At 45.5% G+C, this 27,153-nt stretch overlaps 1 protein-coding gene across 3 annotated transcripts in view; it reads right to left on the bottom strand.

The window, feature by feature from the left end:
* Nucleotides 1-27,153, bottom strand: part of Plxna4 (plexin A4) — a 438,703-nt gene that overhangs the window by 331,818 nt on the left and 79,732 nt on the right. For all 3 annotated transcript variants that reach the window (XM_040728755.1, XM_040728756.1, XM_040728754.1), the window contains exon 3: nt 15,895-16,077. In XM_040728755.1, coding sequence (XP_040584689.1) covers nt 15,895-16,077 — 183 coding nt within the window. The remainder of the gene's footprint in view (nt 1-15,894; nt 16,078-27,153) is intronic.

The raw sequence follows: 27,153 nt of genomic DNA, 5'->3' as shown, positions 1-27,153 counted from the left end.
CTTTCCATGGAGCTCTAGAACCTGCCCTTACAGGCAGAGTACCCAAAGCCTCGCTGTCTTATGGAATCCACACCATGGTGAGATTCCTAGTATCTTTCATTCTGCAATCTCTGGCACCAAGAGAAAGTCTTCAATCCTGCATACAGTGAAAGCCAACGTCCAGTCAAAGAAACTGAGGGGCTGGCAGGAGGGTCCTCTTACTCAGTGCCCAAGAAAGAGACCAGTGCCAATGCTTCATCTGGAGTGGTTTGATGCTCCAGAGGCTTGGGAACCACAAGCACTCTCCTTGGGAACCACAAAATATTGGTCAGGATTCTCCATCTTTGTAAAAACCTGCCACACTGTCTGTATCTGTTTCCCAATGGCATCCTTCGAGCTGTCCAACCTCACTGTCTCTCTGGCAATTCTGCATGGACTTTACAAGAACCTCTGTTGTGGGGAGAAGAACCATGACAATCCCAAGGATGTCTACATCCTAACATGTCAAAAGGGACTTGGAAGGTGACAAGTTTAAGGACCTTGAAATGAAGAGAGTACCCTAAATTATCGATATGCTTAGAACACACCAGGGTGTAAAAGCATAGACCTTTTCCTGGCTGTAGTCACAGGGAGCCATGACAACGGAAGACAGAGGAAGAGGCACAATGATGTTGGCTCTAGGGATGGAGCAGGAAGGCTCTGGCCAAATAATGTGAGGGCTTCTAACAGCTGCCAAAGGGGAGGAAACAGATTGTCCTCAAGCACCTCTAGAAAGGAATGAGGCCATGTTAGTACCTTGGTTTTAGCCCAATGACACACGTGTCTGACCTCCAGGCAGTAAGATAGTAATATTTGCTTTAACTCAGCAACTGCTGGCAATATGTTTTAACGGCATTAGCAAAGTAGCACACTGCTGGTCCATGGCGAGGCAGGTCCCACCCTCCACTTGTCCTTGGACTCCCCAAAGGTACTACTGACTAGGTTTTCCTGGCAGGAAAGCTCTTCTGCCTCTTGGGGAACTCCTAGGGATGACCCCAAAGTCAGCTCTCCTTTAGCTAGGGAACACAGTCCTATCTTCCCCTCTAGTTCATGGGACTCTGGCTTGTTGAGGGACTCACTAGTTCTTATTACCAATTCCAGGGACCCTTGGAGATCTAATTCTTTGTCAAAATTATAGCCCACAAGTGGCTGGGGACAGGGGGACGGCAAAGAGAGCTGTCCTTTGGCCCCTTTGGTCCCAGGTTCACCCAGATCCTCACCCTGCCTGTACTGGACACCATGATAACAAAACAAAGCAGGAAGTGTGTGTGTGTGTGTGTGTGTGTGTTGGCTCACCTTGGCTGGCACTCTCTCCCCTGTTATTTGTGTGCTTGTTTAATTTTCAGATTCTTAAACATTCTGTACCATATGGAACCATGAAGCAGGACACACCTGAAGCATTTCCAGCATTGTCGAGTCAAAGAAGCACCAACACCACTTCTGTGGACATGAGTTTCTTAGCACCCGCAGGCAGCAGAAAAGCTCACAGAAACTAACTTTAACCTGCTCTGTTATCTCCCAGAAGCCCAAGAAGTCTGGGACCAACCTGGTGTTTCTTCCCTGACAGATTCACTTCCCTTCCCTCATTCCTGCTTTTAACAAATTTCCCCCATATTTTCATTTATTTTTCTTGGAATGCAGAAAGGGTCTCTCTAAGTGCAAATCTAGATAGTGCCTTACTCAGAAATATTTTCCTTTCTGACTCTTGCTTGTTTGTTTCAATGTTGTATCCTGGTCACGTGTTCTAAACATGCATTAGCCATCTCTAGTGGGTCCCTCACACCTGCCCTTCCCTCCTACATCAGGATCTTTTCAATTTCTTCTCACCTGAGTTTCCAACTGACCCTTTAAGTTGCCAAGACCTGCTGTGGGCAGAAAAGCACATTTCTGACACACAGAATCCTGGGGGAAATAACAGGACGGGGGGACAGGGGGTCGATTGTGTAAGGAAGAAAGCAAGCTCCTCTCCCAGACAACAGTGACCACAGCAAAAGCTGGGGCAGATCATTCCAGAGACTGGTCCATCCCCCTCCTAGCTGACTACCTCCCAAGCCAGGCAGGGGCCCTGGAACCCGGTTCTGGGCTGTCAGCAGAGATAAATTTAGCACCAATGATCTCATCTTGCAGAACAGCCTCAAGGCCTGAGAGTGCTCAGGGAAACATCACTTGGACAATCTGAAAGAGACAGACATTACTGGCCCCTACAACATAGGTGGCAGGCCATAGGTTCCCTGTAGAGGTACACTAAACCCATGAGGAGCACTGGCCAGAGTGTGTCCAGCAGGTGGCAGGCTGAGGGACTGGAGACAAGGATACCCTGTTTTTCCCCAGGGTCTCCCAGATATGGGCACACAGTGCTGAAAACTCACAGCAAGTCCACAGATATCAGCACTGAGATCCAGATGAAACCAAGCAAGGCCAAGCATTCCCACTGCAGAGTCATGGCCAATGTCCCAGATCATCCCTTCCTACCCCATCAGGACATTATGCAGTGAATATTTATAGATCCAACAGTGGGTAGAAGGCAAAGGGGGCTGGAAGCTCATTGCCTCTGTCTCCTGCCAAAAAGACCAAAGCCCAGCAAGGGTCATCTTTGTCCTTTGCAGAAAAGTATAGAAATTTGTCACAAGTACAAATCCCAGGTCCTCCACCAGCAGAAGCCTCCCTGTTTGTGACTCTGCACTGGGGTTTCTGGCTTGCCCTGCTGGTGACTTGTTGGTCAGTTCCCTCAAGGTTTCATAGTGTATGTCATTGTTAGACTTTTGCCCTGATGATCCTGGAGGAAACCATCCACAGGGGCTCCAGCATTACCCAAAAGTTGCCCACAGGGGCAGTGCCAGGGAGGTACTTTGCCTGGAGTGAGGTTTCTTGGCCACTACCTCAGTAAACAAGGGACAGCACCCTGCAAATCTTTCTGGTGGAGGGTGGCATAAACGTATCACAGGAGAATGGACTTGACTCTTTCAAAACAAAGAAGGAAACAGACTTCTAAATGTGAAAATGAACAGCTACTTGCAGAAGGTAGGTTCCACCCAAAAGCACAATCCATATTATGCTATTAAAGGTGATGGGCAGTGACGGGGAATAAATGTTGTCACATAAGAAAGGCCACGCTTCCATCTAAACACACCAGGGCCACCCCCATGTCAGTTTAAGTCACATTAGAAGAAATCAATTCCCAACAACAAAGGCCACCTGTCTGGTCAGTTCCATCCTGGGAAACACCCAGGACACATAATTGAGGGGCTATTAGAGAAATCAGAGCACACTGAGAACTTGGGGTGACTGCCCACGGGTGGTGTTAGCATTGCTGTCACAAAAGGGAGGGAAGTTCCTCAGTCATGAGAACGGGGTGGACAGCATCTTTTTGCAGGTGAAGAGTTCAGACAAAGCTGCAAAGGAAAGTGACAAGATGCAGAGCCAGGACAAACACTAAGACAGACATTTATGCCAGGGCTCATAGGGTCAGGCATGGGAGAAAGGGGAAGGGGTCAGAGCCATAGTACTAAGCCAAGGTCACACCACCTGGGATCCTGGGGCTTTGTGGGAAGAAATAAAATTGGTGTGGATTGTGCTACATAAATCTTAAGCAGTCAAAATGAGATATTTTTTCTGTTCTCTTAATTAAATGTTAGCTCATGAATCTAGGACCTTGTTTCCGTTGCAAGTTGGAGGAGGGAGCCTGGTGTCCCGGCTGCGGCTGTGCATGTCTCCTTCTCCCAGGTCATTGGCTTCAGGCTCAATACCTCCTCACAGGGGGTCCAGGGTTGCTCAGCTGAGTCACATCGCCTCTTCTGCCTTAGAATACACACACATATGTGTTGACCCTACCCAAAACCCAAGGCCACAAGGGCTGGTTAAGGCATCTTTTAGGAGCACCTGATACTCCCCTGGAGAGGCTGATCTTTGGGGACTTCCTACACTCTACACTCCACTGCCCTAGCTTGCCTAAGTTCACATGGCTGTTTATATCTGTGGAGGTTGAAGTCAGTCACAGGGATCATCGACATCCTCTTTATTACATTTGTCCTCCTGCTTTATATTTAAAAAAACCACTCTACAGGATCTGGGGAGTAGGTAAAAGCACATGGTGTGTAAGCACGAGGACCTGAATTCAGATTCCCAGCACCCACGTAAAAGCTGCGCATGGTGGCTATGAACATCTGTAACCCCGTACAATCTCAGGGCTCACATGTCAGTTAACCTAGCCAAAAAGGAACAAAACAGCAACAACAACAAAAAACCAACAACAGGCTCAGTAAAATACCCTGTTTCAAGGGAATAAATCAGAGACCAAAGCATCAAGACACCTGACATCCTCCTCCACAGGCCTTGTCCCACATACCTACTCCCCCCACATACATGCATACCCACAGATGTGCACACATACACCAAATAAGTAATATTCTGCAGCTTTATCACAAAGACGAAAAGCCTGGAACATCTGTGCAATCGATTTGTCTCAAAGCAGAAGTTGAGATTTCCCAGTTATCACACAATTTCCACAACAGCCAGGTTTGACTATAAACAGTTCATAGGTGAGGCCAACCACAGACACAGACCCAACCAAACAGCCACTTAGGTATGTGCTGGAGTTGTCTTAGAATCAGGAGGCAATAGGATGGCATTCACTGACACCAGCTCTTTATCTTCCCTGGGGAACAATTGTCATGGGCACCTAAGAAATGCACTGTTTTCCTATTTTGAGCTCTTTCTTAAAAAAAAAAAATAGGGTTTCATGTAGCTCAGATGAGACTAGACTCTAGCTCCTCCTGCCTCCGTTTCCCAAGTGCTGGGATTACAGGTATGTGCCACCACACAAAGTTTATGCAATGCTGTGAAATCAAATCAATCAAGGCTTCCCTCATGCTCCAGCCCTAGCCTTTGTTTTCCATGTTTAAATTGCTCTTCTGAACCGCTAACAGCTCGGTGTGTGGTGTACGAGCATAGTCATGTGCCCTTGAACTTCCAGGGGGGAGATTAGAACAAAGAGAGGGAAAGCCCAAAGAGAGTGAGCAACAGAGAAAGAGAAATGGACTCCATCCCAGCTTCCTGTGCAGAGTCTGCCCATGAGCCACAAGCATCTGTCACCATGTCCCCCATCCCACCCACCCACCCACTGCTTCCTTTCACCTCTGCCTCGAGACAGAGAAAGAGTTCATTCAAAAGCAAAGGTCTCCTTCCCCCATGCCCAGACCCGAGTCCCTTCAAAAACAATCAAATTTAAAGCAGGGAGATTAAATTATCACTAAGCTAATTATGGGAATCACACTTAGACTGGCTGCTGGGAAGCGAGGTCAGCAAGCAAAAGGCACAAAAATTAAAGGCAGATGCAGGAAGCACTTGAAAAAACCAAGTGGGAGACCCATTACCCCCTCCCCCAATCAGGAGGAGGAAGAAACCACTCCGATGTCAGAGATGCTGTCCATCTGGGCTATTGTCAGAGCATTTGGCAGCTAAATGGCTGTACTCTGTCATCATCTCTAGGCCAAAGTGGGCTCGAGTCAGAGGTAAACTGATTAGATGGTGGGCTGCTAATTTCCCAGGGAGTGTAGAAGGGAAGTAGTGGCTGCCTCCAAGAGGGGTAGAAGCCAGAGGCATTAGCCCCAGGCTTAAATCGCAGAGAGTTGTCTGTGCGTGGTCCTGAGCATTTGTGGGTCACATGGCTATACCAGGTGACTGTAGGTCTGTATTAGTCAAGTCCGTGTGCATTTTTATGAGGATGACTCCTGGGGTTGGGGGTAGGGCAAAGATATGCCTTGATGCATAAGAAAGCATGTACAAGCATGTGCGTGTTAACCTGAAAATGTGAAGAGCTCAGAAAGATTCAGAAGGCGCCTCCTAGCAAAACTGAAAGTGAGCAGCAGCTCCCAGAGAACTGTGGTCCTCACTGAGGCCCGCACGGTGCTGTTATTGGCTCAGTGGTGAGCATGTGTAATTTGTGTCCCAATGAACGTTGTTTGGTGCTTCCTTGGGCATCATTAATGCTGTGCAAAATAAATCTGGCAGTCCAAGAAATCAACTTAAGAGTTAAAAGTCCACTTTCCTCAAACTGCAGACTGATTCCCTCCACTCTAAGGTTTCCAATGCTATTAGACTTGTGTTCAGGTCTTGACTGACTTTGGGTTCCCATCCCCAGGAAGGCAGCAGCAAGCACTGAGGACAATGTTCTAGTGGTACCCAGAGTGAATTTCTGGAAATCACAGTCAATTGAGGCAGTTTAGAGGGAAAGTAAGAGGATCTTTGCAAGTTACATTACTCAGGAAAAATTAATTTGGGCGGTTCTATTTAATTGTAGGTAAAAGAAATGATTCAATAAATTTGGGTAATTTAGTTATCCAAAAGACATCTGCTGAACACAATCTAATCACTGCATTTTAGTCAGAACACACCCTCAATCTCAACGAAAACTAAATTTGGGGAGATACAAACACCCAGAGCCTGACTAATGGAAGAAAATGAACAATTTCAGTATAGTTTCAGGAGGCAAACACGTAAATTACAAACAAGCTGTGAGAAATCAGCTTAATAAAAATACCTGCAACACGGTATCTGGAGCTGATGACATACAATGGCCATATCCCCTCCTGTAGAAAAATTTTCTCTAATTTTAACCATGAGTTCTTTAACTCCAGAAATACCTGGCACATCATAGACCAATGCGCTATTGCCAGCCTGAAGACTGATGTTCATGACAGTAAGACTTACAGCAAGCTGTACCAGCAAACATTCTCTGTCCTCCACATCACCCCACCCACATACACAGTGAACCCCTTCCTGTGGTGGAGTTAGCCTTCCTCTTCACACTGACCTGGTCAGTGAACTAGAGGACATGCTGCTCTGTATCTTACTTCTCTCTTTGTTGTGAGATTGGCATATCCCACATAGGACCTTAGTTTCTGTCCCCAACAATGGGGAGCAAAGCTTCTACCAATCCTAGGTACATCTGAACATGAGCTGGGAATAATGTTTGTTGCTGAAAGTCCCTTAAATTTAGGAGTCATTTCTTACCTAAAGTTAACATAGCCTAAGCTAGCTGATACACCCTTACAAAACTGGACAGACAGATGCTGCAAAAACAGTAACCACGTAGAATCAATCCCCAAATATATGTTTTTTTCAACCTGCATGGATTCCTATCTCCTCAGGCAATTTGGTGGTCCTGTGTACTCATGTAGGAAGGTGCTTCTATACAACAAGAAAAAAAATGTCATCTATATCAATGAGCTGTGTTTTCCGTTTGAAGAAAGCAAGCACACCCTTTTTAATTTATTTTATTTTGCTGGATAACACATTCCTTTTAGAAAAGAAAGCTCAGCTACAAATGTTGAAGCTTATTTCCTGTAATTTCTGCATAATCAAGATGTGACTAAATAAAAATTCAAATTGATAACATGGATTCATCACAAGGCTATTAATTCTAGAAATGGATTATTCATTTTTTAAAAAATTCACTGGCTCCTTCAATGAATCTACATTCTCCCACCCAAAAACCCACCAATGTCAGTAGGTAAAGAAGCCCAGAGGCTAGCTGAAGCAAGGGAGCAATGCTAGTACAGCCAGAATCCAGCATCCCTTCCACAGTAGTCCTGTCCATACCGGGTGGAGTCCAGTGTCCTAGAAGTCATACTGGCTCCATCCAGCTGGGCACTGAGGACCATTTATATGCAAGGTCAGGTCCACACAGGCTTTATCCCATCCTGCTCAATTAAGCCTCACTGGATCTAAGAAAGACTCATCTGAGTGAGGCTTATAAACATCTTTCCCTCTTCCTAATCAGCATGACCGGAGAAAGGCCCAGAACAAATTTGATCATGAACACTAAATAAGATATTCTGGACTGGGGAGATAGCTCAGTGGCAGAGAGCTTGACTATCTATGCCCAACGCCCTCGGTTCAGCCTCCAGCATTGAGAAGAAAATGTATGTAAACAGATGCATGTATATATGCTACCCTGACACGTTTAAATATGATCATGATCACACGTAACTTCTTAAAAGTCTATTTGCCCATCAAGAAGAACACCTGTAGTAAGTGAATCTTTTTTTTTCCCTCATAAGAAATCAGGTAAATTCCATGCTCTGTGGGGAAGACAGAATTTAATTATCACAGGAAACTTTTGGTAACTTACTAGAAAAACCAAATAAAGACAAAATCTCAAAGTTGGGTGGGAAGGAATGGGAGGGAAGTCATGTGAGGAGTTATAAGGGGTTATGTTCAAAATACATGGCAAAAAATTCTCAAAGGCTTAATAAAAAGTACTGTTTTAAAAAGACCAAAGTAAAGTTATTGTCTTACAGATCTTTAGAAGTATACCAAAGGCATCTTAGCAGTATCACTTTTGACAATACACACTCACAGGAGTGTAAGTGCTTACACACACACACACACACACACACACACACACACACACACACACACGTGCATGCACTAACCCACAGTATAGATAAGATGCCTACAACAGTCCAGGTGTCATGCTCCCAGGCTTGGGGAATATTTTACACAGCTATAGATGATCAACATGCTTGGGTCTCATGGGCCAGGATAGAGGGTCTGAAATCAGGGTGGGAAAAAGTGCTTACAAAGCCATTATGGGTGTTTTTACAATAAACCAAAGTTCCTAGGAAAACCACTATGACATCAGCAAGAAGCAAGCCTGGTGTCACATTCAGACAGATCCTAAGAACAAGCAAACTCTAATCAGAGCCGTAGTGAAAGCACCAAGAGGTCCACTATGACTCAATTCAACTGATACTGCCTTCTCCATCAAAGTGGCCCAGGAAGTCACAGCAATTTGCAGGGATGAAGCCTTTCCCTGGTTCCATCCTTGCTGTGGTCCTTCTCTCTATTGAACCCCTAGGTACTATTTTCCTTCAATTGAGAGTCTAGCAGTGAAAAGCCCAGCAGGTAAGGGGGTAACAGCAGCTGGGGCCTGCTCCTCTTGCCTTCTGCCTCTCCTTTCTTCCTCTGTACATCATGTGTCTGATCCTCTCCCATCTTTGTTGTCTTGGTTACAGGCCCAGACTCCTGATATGCCGCTAGTTTCCCCCTAATGATATGTTCTAGTAAAGCACAATGTTTTACTTCAATTGTATGTGTCACTGGATAAATTCCTCCAGTGCTTCTGACATCTGTGTATCTGAATGTGTGCTATCATTTGAAGTGGTTCAGTGGCACTTCCTTCAATTTCAATGTCCTTTTCATTTTACTATATGATCAGGATCTTACCACACAAATGTATATACACACATATAATTCAAAGAGGAGGCATGTGTATCAATAAATTCTGAATTGGCAAAGCTTATTTCTACTACCATCCTTGACTCATGAACTCTAACACTGGTCTCTTGGGGAAGAGAATGACAGGTGACCCCAAGACACTGTTAGCTAGGGATCCCAATGTGTGTCTCTGCAGGAAGCCAGAACAGAAGATGCCAAAATCCAGCCATGGCTGTCAAGCTGCCTTGAAAGGAGTTACAGCAGATACCACAGTAAGAACATGCCCTTTTAAGTGACCACTTGAGATCCCTTCCAAGAAAGTAGTTGGGTGCATGCACAAACTCATGAAGGTAAGAAAGTAAGACCAATGGAGAAATATTCATGATAAATGGATAGTTGAGGGCTTCATGGTATCAAGCACATAAAATAGTCAGAGGTTGGTGGTTCTACTTGCTTACTGGGTACAACATGAGGAGAAAGGTTAAAACATGACAGAGACTGACATGAAGTGAGAGAAATGCCTGGAAGCAGACAGGTCAACATGAGGCAAAATTATTCTGAAGAGCCAAGCTTAGGATGCCTAGGCTCAATGCCTAGTGACAGAATAAGTTATGGATGAACCCAAAGGAGGATCCTCGACTGCAGCAAACCTCAGTTTCCACTTCTTATGCAGAATGCATAGTTTAAAATCCATTAAGGTTTAACACTAGCAAAAAACCAGGCTAAGACATATAAAACAATGAGCAGGATCCTTCCCACTGTGGAAAAGGCTCAGTACCAATCCTTTCACACTCTTCTCCTTCTTGTTTGTTCCTAACTTAGGCAAACTCACAATAGCAGCTCAAGAAGGAAATAACGCAACCAGGCTGAATGGCCAAACCTGAATCAGCATGGTACAATTTCTACTCTGCTCCTGGTCAACCCACAGTGCCCAACACTAGGCTGCCCTAGATTTCCAGATCCTTCCACCCACCTGCCCAGCTCCACATGGCATGGGTTCATTTTACATTCTATTTATTGTAATTGTGTGTGTGTGTGTGTGTGTGTGTGTGTGTGTGTTCACCTGCACATGCCATGGTGCATGGTACATGTGTGGAGTCAATTCTCTCCCACTTCATGTGGGTTCCTGGGGATTGAATTCAGGTCATCAACTTGTGTGGTAAGCAGCATTACCCTCCGAGATGTCTTGTCAATCTCCTGGTTTTATTTTTAATTAAAGTAGGCTCAAATTTTCAGAGTCCAGAATTTGAAAGGAATTCCCAGATGTATTTAGGGAGTAACAGAGCAGGACTGGAGCCTCAGATACGAAACAGCTGTGTGGTTTAGACCCTACTGGCTCAAGCTCTCTCTCTCTCTCTCTCTCTCTCTCTCTCTCTCTCTCTCTCTCTCTCTCTCTCTCTCTCTCTCTCTCTCTCTCTCTCTCTCTCTGCACCCAGCATTCAATTCTGAGAAGCTGTAAATCCCCATGGGACCGGTTCCCCCTTGTAGGTCTAGGAAAACAAGCAAAATGATTTAAAACGGGACTAGGAAATATATGATGAAATCAATGTGTGGGACATTGCGATGAAGGTTGGATTGTGGGTTTCACATGCCTATTGACTCCACATGGAGACACACATTCAGGTCCCATCATCCTGGGTAGTTAGTCTGGCTTGGAGTATGGATGCCTCGAACACATACCCTGCTGCAGGCTCTGTCATTGATCATTACAAGTGTCAACTTGATGGGATTAAGAAATGTCTGGGATGTTAGTGAGTTAGTGAGCTTCACCTTTGAGTGTGTCTATATGCTTCCCCCAAAGGATTAATTGAGGAGCATAATGTCAATCCTGAATGTGGGCTGGGTTCTCATGTTGAATAAAAAGGAAACACAGAGATCCTTTTAAGTATTTCCCTTTCTCTGTATCCTGATCCACAGAGATGTGAGAAAGCAGTCACCTGCTGCCATGGCCAGGACCAATGCCACTGCCGTGCCTTCTAATCCAGGCTGGATGGCATCCCCTGAGTCGTGGGCCAGATGAAATCTTTCCTCCCTCAAGTTGCTTCCTGCAGGTATTTGATGACAGCCAGGAGCAACACAAATACAGACACACGGCAGAAAGAGCCAGGGCTCTGTTTAACCAACACTGGTGAGTGCTCCGCCCCTTAGATACGAACAGTGTAACGCGGCAGAAAGCACTTGGGAAAAACACGAGCACAGAACGAAAAGGAGTGATCACACCTCCAGAGGAAGTTTATGATGTTGTGGTTCACGAGGAACGTCAGTCTCTCCCTCTGTTGTCAGGCAGCCATTCAGTGCTGATCAGAAACTATAAAATGTGATCACTTAACTGCAAAGAGGGAGTCAGAGAGGACTGCAGTAGAGATATTTAAGCAAACAGATTTTTAATCTAGATACTCCAGCATTCACACAGACACCCTAAAGCAAGTCAAGATGGTGTTTGCTTCATGGATTTTGCCTGCAGATGAAATTTTAACAGGCTGTGGGCTCCTCAGAGTTCCTGGGCACCTCCTGATGATTTCAGCATTTATATGCCAGATTTCTTAACAGAACATGCCTTTTATGTACACCGCAGGGAAAGTCTGCCAAGTGCGCGTGTACACACACACACACACACACACACACACACACACACACACACCAGAAAATACAAAAGACATCCAAATTGGCACTTTCCTCACCCCCTTTCCCCTTGCCTCATGTGATGTGCACTCAAGGAGTGAAATTATGGTCCTCAAAGGCAGGGCTGCAAATAATTGGAACCCATACCTTTCAAACAAAATGAAAAGTCAGTAATTTCCAGGGCAGCCTATGGATAGCTGGAGTCTAGCTCTCAGGTCCCCAAAGCCCACAGCCAACTTCCCTTACTCTCAGCAACCACCCAAGCCCCTTCCCGCCCACCTTGCCCACTTCGAGTCCCTTGTCACGCTGCAAAGAACTCTGAAAGGCCCTTGTACACTCAGGAGATTATTACAGGGCTAGAAGACGCCAACTCCGTAATTACAGCTGCTGTATGATTGTCATTATTCTCACACCCTAGGCTCGGTGGCTCACAAAACTTGCTGCAAAGTTCAGCTGCAGCCTCCAGCCAGCTAGGGCTGGGCCTCTGCCCAGAAAGGTGGCAGTGGGTTTGATAACCTCTGGGAAAAAGCAAATCAGAGTTATTGCAGGGAAAGGGGCGTGGTGCTCTTGAGCTATTGGCGGCGGGACATTCTATTGTCTAGGAAAATAAACAAATGGGCCACTTTCACTTTTTATTATTTCAAACAACAGACATGGCAGCCCTGCTTTCCTTTTCTAACTCAGACTGTCCCCTGGGCTGACTGTGCTGAGTCGGCAGAAGCAGACACCAGGCTTGAGCAAAGCTATTAAGCGGCTGCCACTCTGAACCTGTGGAGCAGAAAGTTTAGCTGCCTGGGCGGTGAGCCCCCTGCCCCGCCCCTGCCAGGAGAAGGGCCAGCTCATTCCCCCCATGCAACACCTCTACTCCTAGCTTTCAGATATTTAATGCCTCACCAGCCCCAAAGCATTGCTGTGGAAATTAAATATAACATCTCAAACTGGACTGTTCTCTTACAAACCCACCCAAGGGGAAGATGGGAAATGCCAGCCTGTATGTGACTGAGAATGCCCCCACGTTTCCCATTAGGTGTTGCCTGTCACCCATGCATGACTCTGCCCCTACATTCTGCCCGAAGGGTGGTTTCTGTGCGTTTGCTCCTGGGCTATGCTCACAACCACTCGTGGAGTTATGACATTGAGTCTCAGTGGCAGGGGACAGGCTTCTGCACTGTTCTAAATCATCTCAGACTTACAGTATAGCTGAGTCCAAAAAAAGTCTATTTTCATCAGTAACTGCCTGTTCCGTTACGTGCAAAGAACTCTCCACATTCCTGTCACTGGCAACGTAGTAGTCTAAACAACTCCAGAAATGACATAAAATTACCCCTCATCCAGGGGCTATTCTGTCTGGACAGCTAGTCTGAGATTCTTTGGGTTACAGTATTTTAGGGTAAAGAAAGTTGCTTCTCCATTATACTAATATGGGACTCACCAAAGAAAAGAGTCAAAGCACCCCTAAGTAATGGGAGATATCCTTCTGTGTGCTGTGAATATATGGTCCACTTATTGGTTGATGAATAAAGCTGTTTTGGCCAATGGGCAGGCAGGATTTAGCCAGGCAGAAAATCCAAACAGGAAGAGAGAAAGGTAATAGGTGGAATCGGAGAGTCGCAGTGTACCTACCAGGAAGGTGGGATTCCCAGGCATTCTCCAGTAAGATAAGGCCATGTGGAGATACACGGATTAATAGTTATGGGTTAACAATTAAGAAAGAGCCAGCCAATAAGGAGCCTGAGCCAATGGTCAAACAATTACAAATAAATATTAAGTCTCAGAGTGGTTATTTCATAATGGCTGTGGGGGAACTGATTGGGTGGAGAGAAATCGGTCCAATGAGTCTAGATGGAGAAAATCTCAGCAGCAAAGTGCTTGTGAACTTACCTTCAATAGTGTTTATTCTCCCTGTGGGAGTTGATGTAGCCAGTAAATAGACACTTCATTGAATGAATTGTATGGTGATTGTATTGGACAGTGTCTTACCACTATCACAAAATACCCAAGATAATTAAATTATAAAAGAGAAAGGGTGGTGTGAGTTTACAACTGAGAAGATTCCAGTCTAATTTCACTTGGCCTCATTGTTTTGGGAGAATGTCAAGTTGATACAACACGCAACATGTGATGGGAAAAAATTAATGTACAACACAAGTCAGAAAGCAAAAGAGGAAAAAGATAGAGACAGAGACAGAGAAATGCAGGAATGGGATTAGGCCATTCCATTCAAGGGCAAGACCTGATGACCATGGGGCCTTGTACTAGTCCCTATCTCCCAAAGATTTCACTGTCTTCTGCTAGGGCCAAGCATCTTACAGCTGATCCAAACGGCAGCATGCCTCTGGGAATCAGACTTCACTTTTCCAACACAGTGAGTAATAGCAAAGCAGAGTACTCCTGAAGAGCCAAGAGAGGTACCCACAAGGCATCTGACTATAGGAAATTCACAGGCTTCTCCTCTTGGCTGTACCTAGGCCTACTAGACATGTAGTCAGCAAGTTTGGGATCTGATTTCCTAGTACACTCAAAACTTGAAGCCTCAGGCTAAAAAAAGGGAAAGCGGTCCACATCTCCTACATTGACAAAGTGATGACTGGTAGGGATCATGGGAGAACCTGAGAAGAAGCAGGCAGGTGGCAGCAATTAGACACTAGAGCTATTTGAGGACCAACACCTTGCTGCACATTCTCTGGCTAACTATAGAACCCAGTTCAGCACATGGCTAGAAATCCCAAGGAACCACGACAGTGAGAAGGGATTTAATTATGCATGACACAGAAAGGGCGGAGGCCCAGGGAATATACAAACAATGGGTAGATGTACAAACACTGGGTAGATTATCTTTCAGCTGTGGCACTGAAGACAGGACAATGAAATGAAGTATGAGATTAGGCACACAGTAAGTACCATGTGTGCTTTCTGCTGAGTACCATGGCACTCTCGCAACAGACCTTGTTTTCTTTTCCAATTATTAAATAGTTATTTATACACCCACCACTCACTCCTGATCCTGTCTCACATGCCCTCCACACTGTCACATTCCAGACCTACAACCTTTGTTTGAATATCAAGTCCACATGAAGGAACTATTTAGTAAGATGGTAGAATAGACACATAGCCTTCTAGACTTACATAGAACATATCCTGATGACCATTCAGAGTTAATGCCAAGACACACATCAAAGGGAAAGGCGGGATCAAGGTTCAGTTGCCATCATTTTACATAGTCTAAATCACACAATGTTTGGAAAATGCCAAGGGAAAATTAAGTAAGTGCAAAAGAGCAACTAATAACCAGCCAACAGAAAACAGGACGTCTGGTTTCCAGAGTTAGAAAGACTTAGCCCCGTCAAAGACAGCTCACAATAGAGCCGCTCCCAGTCCCCTTGAGGATCCATGGCTGAGAATGTTTCTCATTGGGCAGGTACACCTGATAGTGCCATGGGCCAAGGTTGCCCATTGTACCAGGACAGGGGTCACAGGTCAAGTTCTCAGACCGTGTGATGCCATCCATCCGTAAGCCACTTCTGTGTTTCCACTACAGCCATGGTGCCCTCCTCTCACAAGCTGGCTCTTAGCCCCGTTAGCAGCTCTCAAGCAGGTCTGCACATTGCTCCATCTGTTCCCTGAATGGATTCCAGATGGATGCACCAGCCCATAAGGGCTGGAACAAGGGGAACAGGCCCAGCCCTCCCCCCCTCCACCTTCTCCAGCCACCTAGGCTTAATAGAGCCCTTGCCTAAGGGCACGAGGCCAAGTGGAACAGAATACACCATTTGGAGCCACCCAGCTAGGCCGGGCTAACAAGTCTCAGGTGCATGCCAGCTCTTGGGAAGGGTGAATCCACCCACTCCTGCAGCCTGATTCGCACACCAGCCTACAAATGAAGGCAGAGAAAGGACGCACAACATCTGTAACCTCAACAGCAGCGCATCTCCTCAGCGCAAGTCTGTCTTCCCGGCCCACCGGACGCACGACAGGGAGACACTGCGGGGAGAGACCATCTTCACAGCAATCAAAACGACCGCACCTCATTCCTACCTTCTTCAGCTTGCCACTTTTGGTGCCCACGAAGGCCAGAGAGTGGTTCTTGTAGACGTAGGCGATGACAGAAGTCATGCGGTCCCTGTCCTCTGTGAAGACTGGAATGCCACGCACCATTTCAGAGACTCCCAGAGGGGCATTCATATCCAGGCCGCAGAAGTTGTCATCAATAGTTAGGAGCTGAAAGTTAAAGGGAAGAAAAGTTAGAAAAGAGCATACAGAGAATGGCAAAGGAAACTCAGGAGCTTCTGGACTCCTGAGCAATGGACAATCTGTTCCAAATCCTTTTTTTTCTTTTTGCATGAAACACTCAGCTGAAAGGAGCTAAGTGATTTGTTCTAATTCCCCAAGTAGTCGGCTTCAAGCCTGAAGGCAGCAGCACAGGCATTGGAGGTGCTTCTCACCATGTACCACAGCATCTCCTCCAGTCCTTCTAATACCAGCCTGGTGGACTTGACTGCCCACCTCTGCGGTCACATGGAAAAGTTCTGGGCTAGCCCTCTGCAGGGCTACAAACACATGCTTCTGGTGCAAGAGAGAAGCAACCTGCATGCCCGTGTCTACACACTGGCTTTGGAGGAGATGTGCTAGTGAGGACTCGGAAGGAGAGAATGGAGTCTGGACACCTACAGTGAGGCCAACAGGAGCACAAAGACATGCCCAAATGATTAGCCAAGGACAGGGATTTGAAGGAGCCAGGTTTGTACCTGCCCAGGCTGCTGTTCTCAGGTTCCCTGTCTCCTAGAGCACAGTGAAGAGGGGCAGCCGTAGCCTTAGCATGCCTAGAGCAACCTTCCCCAGAACACTCACATCAAAGTCCCCTCTGATAACCTCCTGGGATGCAGCCTGACACAATGCCAGTCATAGGAACGCCCTTAAGAAGGAAGCTATCTGCTCTCGGGCTTCCCAAAACATCTCATTCTCAAACCAACCTACACTGCTGAGCACCCTCTAAATGGAAGGCTCTTCAATAGCCTGTAATTCAAATGACCCAATTCTCCAGACTCCAGGAAACAGAACCTCCAGGAGTCAAGGGTCAAAGGGGAGAGAGCTTCTGGGCCTGTTCCTCAATCTTTCCCCTCAGTCTGCACCCTTTCCATACCAGTCTTCCAGTTACTTTCAACATAGGGGACCCCATGCAACTGTGGGGTCCCCTCTGGGTTCTGTTATGCCCATGTGGGTAAAGACCTCTGCAGTGGGTGACAAGAGCTCTCACGCTCTTCTCCAGCAGGTCTGGGTTGGCTCAGGCTTCTCCAAGGTGCTGGGAACTTCCTGGCTTCTACTCCTTTCTTGGAGGCACCGTTGGCCCCAGAAGAGTTCCTCTGTCTTCCTGTGCTTTTTATTCTCCACATTATAAAGAGAAAGGACGCAGTCCCTGGCTTTTGATGGGTTACCATAAGGCCTGCTGGGCTCAGGCCTGTAAACGTCTTTGGACCTTCCAGAGGAGGCAGTGAAATAAAATACAAGGTGTCGCTTTTCTTAAAGGCTTAAATCCAGTCAAAGCAAGGGGCACCTGGGGAACAACAGGCAGGCGCTTGCCAGAACAACCCTGTGAAAGTGGCCAACTCAGCTCCCCGGGGCTACGGCTCTTTCACTCCCTTCCTGAAGGGGAACAGGAACAGGCATCATGGAGGGAGGACAACACATTGGACACTGCGAATTTCTTAACCTCTCCCCTTCTCCCACGTGTGGAACAAATGCCTGTCCTATGCCTTAGGTGGTCTCCAGCCTCTGCTACTACATGCATCGGGTCCAACAGCTCAGATCCAACAAAACACTCCCCTTCCCCTCTAAAACCAAACCAAAGCAACAACAACCAAAAACAAACAAACAAAAAACCACAGCAGTGAAGTTTTTGATGAAACTTCAAGACCTAGTCTCACCTGCATCTTTCTTCCTATCGTGGTGAGAGGATGCACGTGGTAGGTGAAAGACAGATGAGAGGAAGGAACGATCCAGGCCAAGACCACGTGATGCCTATTCCTTGTTCGATGCATCGATGGCAACCTGCCAGGTGTTCCCAGGGCATCCTGGAGGGCACAGACGCCTCACAGCCCGTGAATGTTGCTGATTCCAGTTTACCAAGAATCAGCATCCCTAATTTTCTTAGCCTACATCATTCTACAAGGATTCCTGCTACCAGTAAAGTCTGTATTCTGTCCATGTTGACCCATCTTCCAAGTAGCTGAAGATGAATGATAATCTGCTGTGCACAAGGGGAAGCCAGGACAGGGAGAGAGGGAGCCCGTGTGTCAGAGACCCGCACCACCATCATCTACACACCCCCAGTTAACCTGAGGTGAGGGAAATGTAGGCTTCTTCGCTTTTATCTAGAGGAACATTTGAATGGCCAGGGTTACACCCCTTAGCTTGGTGGAATGCAAACAAATCAGCTGCCACCTACAAAAACAGCCTATGCATTCAGGCAACTGTGTCATGAAGTCCTGCTGTCAGGGGGCAAAAAGGGGGATACCTGTGAGTCTCTTCAGCTGCAGCCTGTCACAGCAAGGAGCCCCAGTTGAGGTGTGTGTTTTACCAGAAGGAAGCTGGAGTTACCCAGCCTGGATGCCTGAGCTGGGGGCTCTGCTCATCCTGAATCACTGGACACCACATCACACAATTCCCTGTCCTAGTACTGTCCCTCAGCTCAAAGGAGACTGAAGATGCTGCTGGAGGCTTGTGACACGAGGGAAAATGACACCCTCCACCCCTGGGGCTCAGTTTTCCCCTCAGAATGAGACCCCAGATGATGAGGGTGTGATCTAGACCTTAACCAAGCAGGGTTGCTGAGGTTCTCCAGCTGTCCCAAGAAGTGCCCTTTCTTAGTTTCCTCAAAGCTGAAGCACCTTGGGGAAGGATTCTTTATTTCCACAGTGAAGCACCGAGAAAATATCAAAGGACAGGGTTACAGAGCTGCTGAGCTGTCTCTCTGGGCTGTAACTCGCCTGCTGTTCTCCTAGGCTCACTTTTCTGGGTTATCTAATGGGAAGGCGGGGCCCACATCCAGACTGGATGGGGCAGTGAACACGGCTACCTGTCACCTGGAAGTACTTCAGTGAGGAGGAAATCTTACGTGGATTTGTTAGTGGCAATCCAGCCTGGAACTGAAGACATAATGGCTGTGGGGGAACAGAGGCCTTTGCAGGCTCCTGAGTTGCAGTCCCAGGGTAATTACAGCATATGGGAAGGATCTGGAAGACTCTCCCTGCCCAAAGACCCACAGATGCCCATAGAATGCAGATGCCTGGGCTCCAGGCTAATTGGTGAAAACCTTGGGCAGGTGACAATATTGGGCAGATGCTATATATTCCTGAGTGCCTGGGTGATGTGGGTGTGGAGCATTTGCTCTGACCCTGGCTGGGTCTTTCCCCAGGGCCCCATTAACAGTATTATGAGAGCCACAGTCACAGGAGTCAGTACAAGACTAAGCTGTAATCAAGAATCTAGCTGTGCCTGCAGGCCCAGGCCTGGCCTCTCCCTCCAGTCACTCCACAAATGCCCATGGGCATGTTATAGTTGCCAGTGTGATATATCTTCCTCAGCACCCCCATTGTGTGTGTGTGTGTGTGTGTGTGTGTGTGTGTGTTCATGTGTGAATGTATACATAGGTCTAAATGACATATGGAAGCCAGAGATAAATATTAGATATTCCTAATAGTGCTTTCCACCTTATTTTTAGAGACAGAGTCTCAGGGTCCCTCACTGAACCTGAAGTTTATCAGTTCAGCTAGGCCAGCTGGACAATGAGCTCCATTCTTATAGAGCAAGGACATCATTCCATCACAAGGGAATGCATATGGGTGCCACTTGGATAATGCTGTTGACAGACCAGTGACATATTCTGTGTCTTCTCTCTCACTACTAAAGGGACATTTTCTTTTCTTTCCACTGTCCCCAAAAGTCCTCATAGAATGCATGGGATACAAATTAAGATGAGTGGCTCACTGCATTCCAGGGACTCCGAGAGTGAGGTGAATGAACATACTTTAAATATCTTTGGATCCTTAGCTTAGTGCCTGGTTCATAATAGGGTAAGACATACAGATGGTAAACAGATAGGTAGATGGATGGAAGGATGGACAGACAGATAGGAGGACGGATGACCAAATAAAAGTTTTCCTTCCCCAGTGGTTAACAGTATAGAATCTATATGGGTACAGTATAACATGAAGTAAAGAGAACAAGAAAAACTGAGTATTAGGAGATAAGAACTGAATGCTCATAAAGAAGACAAGTTATGGAAAAGAATATAAAGTTAATTGTTTTTCTAGTTCTAATTCGTCGTGGATCTTTTGTTTTTGGTGGTTGCTAAGTGCATAAAATCTATTTGATACTAAAAGTGAGAAAATTAATGTAAGCTTTACAGCTTCCATTCTGAATGCCAATTCTAACTAGATATAAGTTTGTTAAGTTGTATAAAATTTGGGTTTGGTTAATTTTGGTGAATTGTACTTTTTATTTGCAAATATTTTTAATAATAAATTCTATTTAAAAATGTTTTTCAGCATGTAGGCTATAACTTAAAATGAGTGATTCACTGTGTTCGGGGCTCTGAGAAGGAGGACAGGGTCTGTGCTTTATGCATCTCTGTACTCTGAGCTTGGTGCTTGGTTCACACTAGGTTATGAAACATGAGGTAAATAAATGGGTGAATGGACAACAGGGTGACAAACAGGTAGACAGACAAGCAAATAAAAGCTTTGGTTTCCCAGTGGCTAACAGTTTAGAACTAGGTTTGCCCATCTGAACTTCGTAACTGTGGGCAAATCATTTAACTAAGGTTTATCCTTGTAACACAGGAATTGTGATGGCAGAACACATTTCACAGCGCTGTGGCAAAGATTGGATCACCCAATCCAATGACAACACTGTCCACCACTCAGCAAACTCTACAAGAGCACTAGCCCTTGTTGGGGAAGTCTTATGTCAATAAAGTACTGTTGAGCCTATAGGGAACCAAGATGGGAGGGACTAGGAGTTGAGGAGGATTCTGGGAAAGAGAAAGACAAGAGAGTTCGAGATGTAACCGCATGGGGTAGGAAGCCGGGAACTATTCTCCGGTAAGAAACATACTTAGATTAACAATTATGGGGTAAAGCAGAGCTAGCCAGTAAGAGACAAGCAAGGCCAACAGCTTCATAATTAATATAGCCTCCTGTGTGTTTATTTGGGACTCATGCGGATCTAGAAACAGGCTGGCGCGGCAGAGCCCAGGCGACTGGCGGGGGATAAACCAAAGCGGCTAGCAAAAGAAAAAGCTTCTCATAACATAATGGTGTCAGAAGTGGGATTGAATTTCCACGCAAAACAACAAAAGCTTTAAAGGAATTTTAGAAACAGAAGAACGGAGAGAAGCACAGATTTTTGGTAGCAGCATTTTTCTCAGGTGTGCTCTGTTTTGCTAACGACAAGCCGAGATTCACGTGGCTTGCTTACCGGAGTCTTCCTGACTCGACAACCAAGACCCCCGGAAGCAGTGGATCAGATGTTCCAACAATTGAAACAGCTAAGATGATGCAGTCTTACAGACCCCGAAAATATGGACTTATACAGGTTTCTGAGTTTTGTCATGATCCCCATGGTATGAACGGCGCCCCCTTCCAGGAGGAAGCAGTTTGGAATGAGTGACGTCCCAATTCCCATCTTGTTTATAAATCTTTGTTTTCATTTAAATGGGATTGTTTATAATTGGCTAGTGATCACAGCCAATCTTTTTTAATGGTAAAAAAGGGAATTATGATATAGGTATTGTTTTTCATTTATTGATACAAATTCAAGGTCAATTTTGTGATGTGTATATTTCTCCTCTTGATTAAGTATTGTGCTTATACTGATCTTTTAGAATGTAATGCATAATTGAATACAGACTATAGATAGTTAATGATAATAGAATTTATAGCTAGGTTAGTTAGGTTTTCTAGATATACAGAAATATATTTGAGATAGATAGACAGTCTTCAAACCTTTCAAAGACCTTCAGAAAATGGCATTTAAAATGGTTTAGGGTTTTTCTTGACAATGAGAAATGTCTGCTCCGGGCAGCACCAATTATGTCTGAGAGGAAGATGGGCATCGAAGAAACTTGTTATGGAGTTTGCTTTCAACATGGCAAGATTAGCCATTTGGGCAAGAAACTGCTCTTGCCTAGACTGTTTGACTGTTGTTGTATAATCTGGACATGCAGGACCCACAGGAAAGTGACTGCTGAACTCAGTCTTACAGGGTTCCTGCTTCATGGAAGAGTCTACCAGACTTTCTACAGGACAGAGAAATGACTGACAGACTGCCGATGCAGATGGACAGTTTGAAATTTCCTGCTTTGCTGAGAAGTGTTCCAGACACATTGTGGCCTATGGGCTGAAGATGGATGCCCCTACGTTACAGAGGAACTTCGGGTGACTGTCCAGGCAGTAAGATGTCTCTGTCAATCCTAGTGTTTATATATTATCCTTCTGTGGTCTTTGATAGAGTTGAAGGCAGATAGTTATAATTATAATTTTCCTTAGTTATGATAAAAGATACATATAGAACTTTGGACTCACAAGGATGGGATGGATGATATTTTCTTTAAATCTTGCTGAATGTTGATAGACAAAATATTGTAACTGTATTCTTACTTGATAACTGTTCTGTCATATACAATTTGACTATGTTAAAGTTAAGACCTTTCTTTTTGTTTAAACAGAAAAGAGGAGATGTTGGGGGAAGTCCTGTGTATATGCTAATAAAGCACTGTCTGGCCAATAGGAATCTAGATAGGTGGGGCTAGGAATCCAGGAGGATTCTGGGTAGAAGAAACACGAGAGAGTCAAGATGTAATGCCATGGAGGTAGGAAGCCCGGAACTATTCTCCGGTAAGAGAAATACTTAGATTAACAATTATGGGGTAATTACTTAAGTCAGAGTTAGCCAGTAAGAAACAAGCAAGGCCAACAGCTTCATAATTAATATAGCCTCCTGTGTGTTTATTTGGGACTGATACGGCTCTAGAACCAGGCTGGCAGGAGAGCGGCTCTGGAACCAGGCTGGCGGGAAGGCTTCTCTCAAGGAAAAAGCGTCTCTTAACAAAAGCACAGATTTTTGGTAGCAGCATTTTTTCTCAGGTGTGCTCTGTTTTGCTAACGACAAGCCGAGATTCACGTGGCTTGCTTACCGGAGTCTTCCTGACTCGGCATAAAAAACAAAAAACAAACAAACAAAAAAAACAGCAAGGTTGTTTTAAAAGACTCTGCTAACGATTGAAAGGTGTGTACGTACAGCTGGAAGTGGCAGCTTTTGCTGGAGGTCAGCATGGACTGAGGCGGTAAGCTGGAGTCATGCTTACGCCCGCCATCTTGACGGAAAAAAAAAAAAAACACCGGCAGTTTAAAACAGCCGCGGTTTTACAGATAAGACACGTGGCCAGAAAAACATTACAGTAAAGTCAGACTTGGATGAAGAAAAACTTCTAAAGGTTTACAGTGTGTTTAAAAATATATGTGAGATTGAGAGAGAAACTGAAACGACAAAGTGGTAAATAAATACAAAAGCCGGCGTTGTGGTGGCGCATGCCGGTAGGATTGCTCCAGAGGCAGAGGCAGGCAGGTTTCCACAGAGAAACCCTGTCTCAGAGAAAAATAAATAAAAGTGAAAGAAATAAAGTAATATTAGATAAATAAATAAGCCACGTAAAGATGGAAAATACACAGAGAGTCTGGATACTGTACGCTATTGTGTTTTTCAATTTTTTAATTGCTCAGGAAGGAACAGCTGCTAAAGTACACTTGATTATAAATGCTGCTAAATTAATCCAACTTCTATCTTTTGAAAATGACTTGACTTCAAAATTTAAGTATAAGGATATGTTACTCGGAAAAGGAGTTTTTGCTTATGTTTCTACAGAAAATGAAAAGCTGAGAATTCCTTCCAGGCTTCTGTGGTTTCACGAACCAAGACCCCCGGAAGCAGTGGACCAGGTGTTTCAACGACTGAGACAGCTAAGATGATACAGCCTTACAGACCCCGAAAATACGGACTTATACAGGTTTCTGAGTTTTGTCATGATCCCCATGGTATGAACAGCGCCCCCTTCCAGCAGGAAGCAGTTTGGAATGAACGACGTCCCAATTCCCATCTTGTTTATAAATCTTTGTTTTCATCTAAATGGGATTGTTTATAATTGGCTAGTGATCATAGCCAATCTTTTTAATGGTAAAAAAGGGGAATTATGTTATGGGTATTGTTTTTCATTTATTGATACAAATTCAAAGTCAATTTTGTGATGCTTATATTTCTCCTCTTGATTAAGTATTGTGCTTATACTGATCTTTTACAACGTAATGCATAATTGAATACAGACTATAGTTACTTATAATAGAATTTCTAGTTACATAAGCTAGGTTTTCTAGATATACAGAAATATATTTGAGACAGATAGACAGTCTTCAAACCTCTCAAAGGCCTTCAGAACATGGCATTTAAAATGGTCTAAGGTTTTTTTGACAATGAGAATTGTCTGCTCCTGGCAGCACCAATTATGTCTGAGAGGAAGATGGGCATCGAAGAAACTTGTTATGGAGTTTGCTTTCAACATGGCAAGATTAGCCATTTGGGCAAGAAACTGCTCTTGCCTAGACTGTTTGACTATTGTTGTATAATCTGGACATGCAGGACCCATAGGGATGTGACTGCTGAACTAAGTCTTACAGGGTTCCTGCTGCATGAAAGAGTCTACGGGACTTTCTGCAGGACACAGAAAAATGACTGACAGACTGCTGATGCAGATGGACAGTTTGAAATTTCCTGCTTTGCTGAGAAGTGTTCCAGATACATTGTGGCCTATGGGCTGAAGATGGATGCCCCAACGTTACAGAGGAACTTCGGGTGACTGTCCAGGCAGTAAGATATCTCTGCCAATCCTAGTGTTTATATATTACCCTTCTGTGGTCTTTGATAGAGTTGAAGACAGATAGCTATAATTATAGTTTTCCTTAGTTATGATAAGAGATAAGCTACATATAGAACTTTAGACTCACAAGGATGGGATGGATGATATTTTCTTTAGATCTTGCTAAATGTTAATAGACAAAATGTTGTAACTGTGTTCTTACTTGATAACTGTTCTGTCATATACAATTTGACTATGTTAAAGTTAAGACCTTTCTTTTTGTTTAAACAGAAAAGAGGAGATGTTGGGGAAGTCTTATGTCAATAAAGTACTGTTGAGCCTATAGGGAACCAAGATGGGAGGGACTAGGAGTTGAGGAGGATTCTGGGAAAGAGAAAGACAAGAGAGTTCGAGATGTAACCGCATGGGGTAGGAAGCCGGGAACTATTCTCCGGTAAGAAACATACTTAGATTAACAATTATGGGGTAAAGCAGAGCTAGCCAGTAAGAGACAAGCAAGGCCAACAGCTTCATAATTAATATAGCCTCCTGTGTGTTTATTTGGGACTCATGCGGATCTAGAAACAGGCTGGCGCGGCAGAGCCCAGGCGACTGGCGGGGGATAAACCAAAGCGGCTAGCAAAAGAAAAAGCTTCTCATAACAAGCCCTGAGTATTATTTGTCAACCAGAGACAAATTCACCAACTTTGGTGAATCTCGGCAGTGCTGAGGAAATACATGTTTTCTACCTCAGGAGTGTTGTGGAGATTGAGGAACTAGCATTGTCTGTAAGGCTGGGGTAGAAATTGGGCCCAGAAGGCTAAATGAAGAACAAATGAATGTTTTTTCTTGATCCAGAAGATGGAACAATTTCGTTACAACAGCAAAACCTTGTATCCCAACAAGACCCACTCATCAGAAAGGCTGAGTAGGGCCAAGACAACCATATGTTCATGACCTTCTCTGTTTCTGTGTTTTCAAAGTTACCAGAGTGGCCCTTATCCCCACTGAGGAGGGGATGGGCATCCACACCCCGGACTTTCTCTCCTAATATCTTGAGATAGCAGCACCCCACCCAAGCTGCACCTAAATGCGAAAGGTCCCACAACAGCTACCCAGTGGCCTGCAAAGCACTGGCAGCCATGGGAAGGTGGCATGGGGAGCCATAGCTGACACTCCGAATTACAATCTAATAGCTTACTGCGCTTCCCTCGCACACAGCAGCAAAGGTTACCGTGCAATTATGTGTCGCTACATACAAATGACAGAGCAGTTACGGTTACTTTACCAATTACAGGGAAATTGCTCCCAGTCTGCAGAGACTGGCACTCTGAAAACTCTATCATCTCCGCAGAGGGGAATGAAAAGGCTGCCAGCCTCCTGCCGCTAGCAATGTCCCCTGGCTCTGGGGCAGAACCACAAAGCAGCCACTTGAGGAGCCCAGACCTGAGACGGGCTGGAGGAGGAAGTAGAGTTGGGAAACTGTGAGGGTTCTCCTTCAACCTCTTAGAATCCCCTTACAACCCCAGGTCCAGTGATTGGCTTTCAGGAACCCAACCATCATGCTGACCACCGTGCCAGTCCACCTTGAAGACTGTAAGGCATGAGGTGGGTTGGCACCTGACCCTGACGCTGCCCCACGTCAGCTGACAGGCTCCTGATCCTCTCCTCACAGCCCCTTCCCTGCCACAGAGAGATGCTTACCCTGACCCTCGGTTGGCCCACCTTTACCAGAACTCTAGTGAACCCTTATTACAGAGAGGTCAGAGCTAGGCCAGAGCTCAGTGGTCCAAAGGCAGTGCTAACGAGGCAGGGGTCATTAGGTCCATCCCCCTGTGGGCCAATTAGCTGAGCTCTGGGATGCAGCCTTTTCCATAGCCACAGGCTGCCCCTCTCACCCCAGGCATCCACTGCTTACAAATAGAAATGCAGGGCAGGTGAGCCAGCATGATAGATGGATGCCGCCAACTACTCTGACCATGGACTACCTGCCAGGCTATTCTGAATCCCAGAAGAAAAATGGAAGGCCAGACCTGGTTCTTCTACACCTGCTCTGAGGGCAGCAAACCGGGAATCTGTACACCTGGCAGCAAACCTGTTCTTCTTCCCTTCTGGGGTGGGGTGTATTGCCTAGCCTCACACGTGGAGTTCCAAACACCTACCTCTACAGCATCTTCCGACCCTGAGACATCACCCTGCCCATTAAATGAGGGAGGAAAGCTGCCAAATCCCTAGAGAGAGGCCTCTGCTGGGGTCCCCTAGTCTAGAAGAGCTCCTCACTCTGAGCTTCTGGGAGAACAATGCTGTTGTCAGATCTTCATTTATTAATTTGTTTCAGAATATTTATAAAAGACAAAGCATTAAAGGAAGTCCCAGTAGCATAAAAATGC

The sequence above is a fragment of the Mesocricetus auratus genome, unplaced genomic scaffold (genome assembly GCF_017639785.1).
Source record: "Mesocricetus auratus isolate SY011 unplaced genomic scaffold, BCM_Maur_2.0 Super-Scaffold_100019, whole genome shotgun sequence".
Taxonomy (NCBI): Eukaryota; Metazoa; Chordata; class Mammalia; order Rodentia; family Cricetidae; genus Mesocricetus; species Mesocricetus auratus.
Note: the sequence above shows the minus strand (reverse complement) of the source record. Positions and strands in the feature narration are given on the sequence as shown.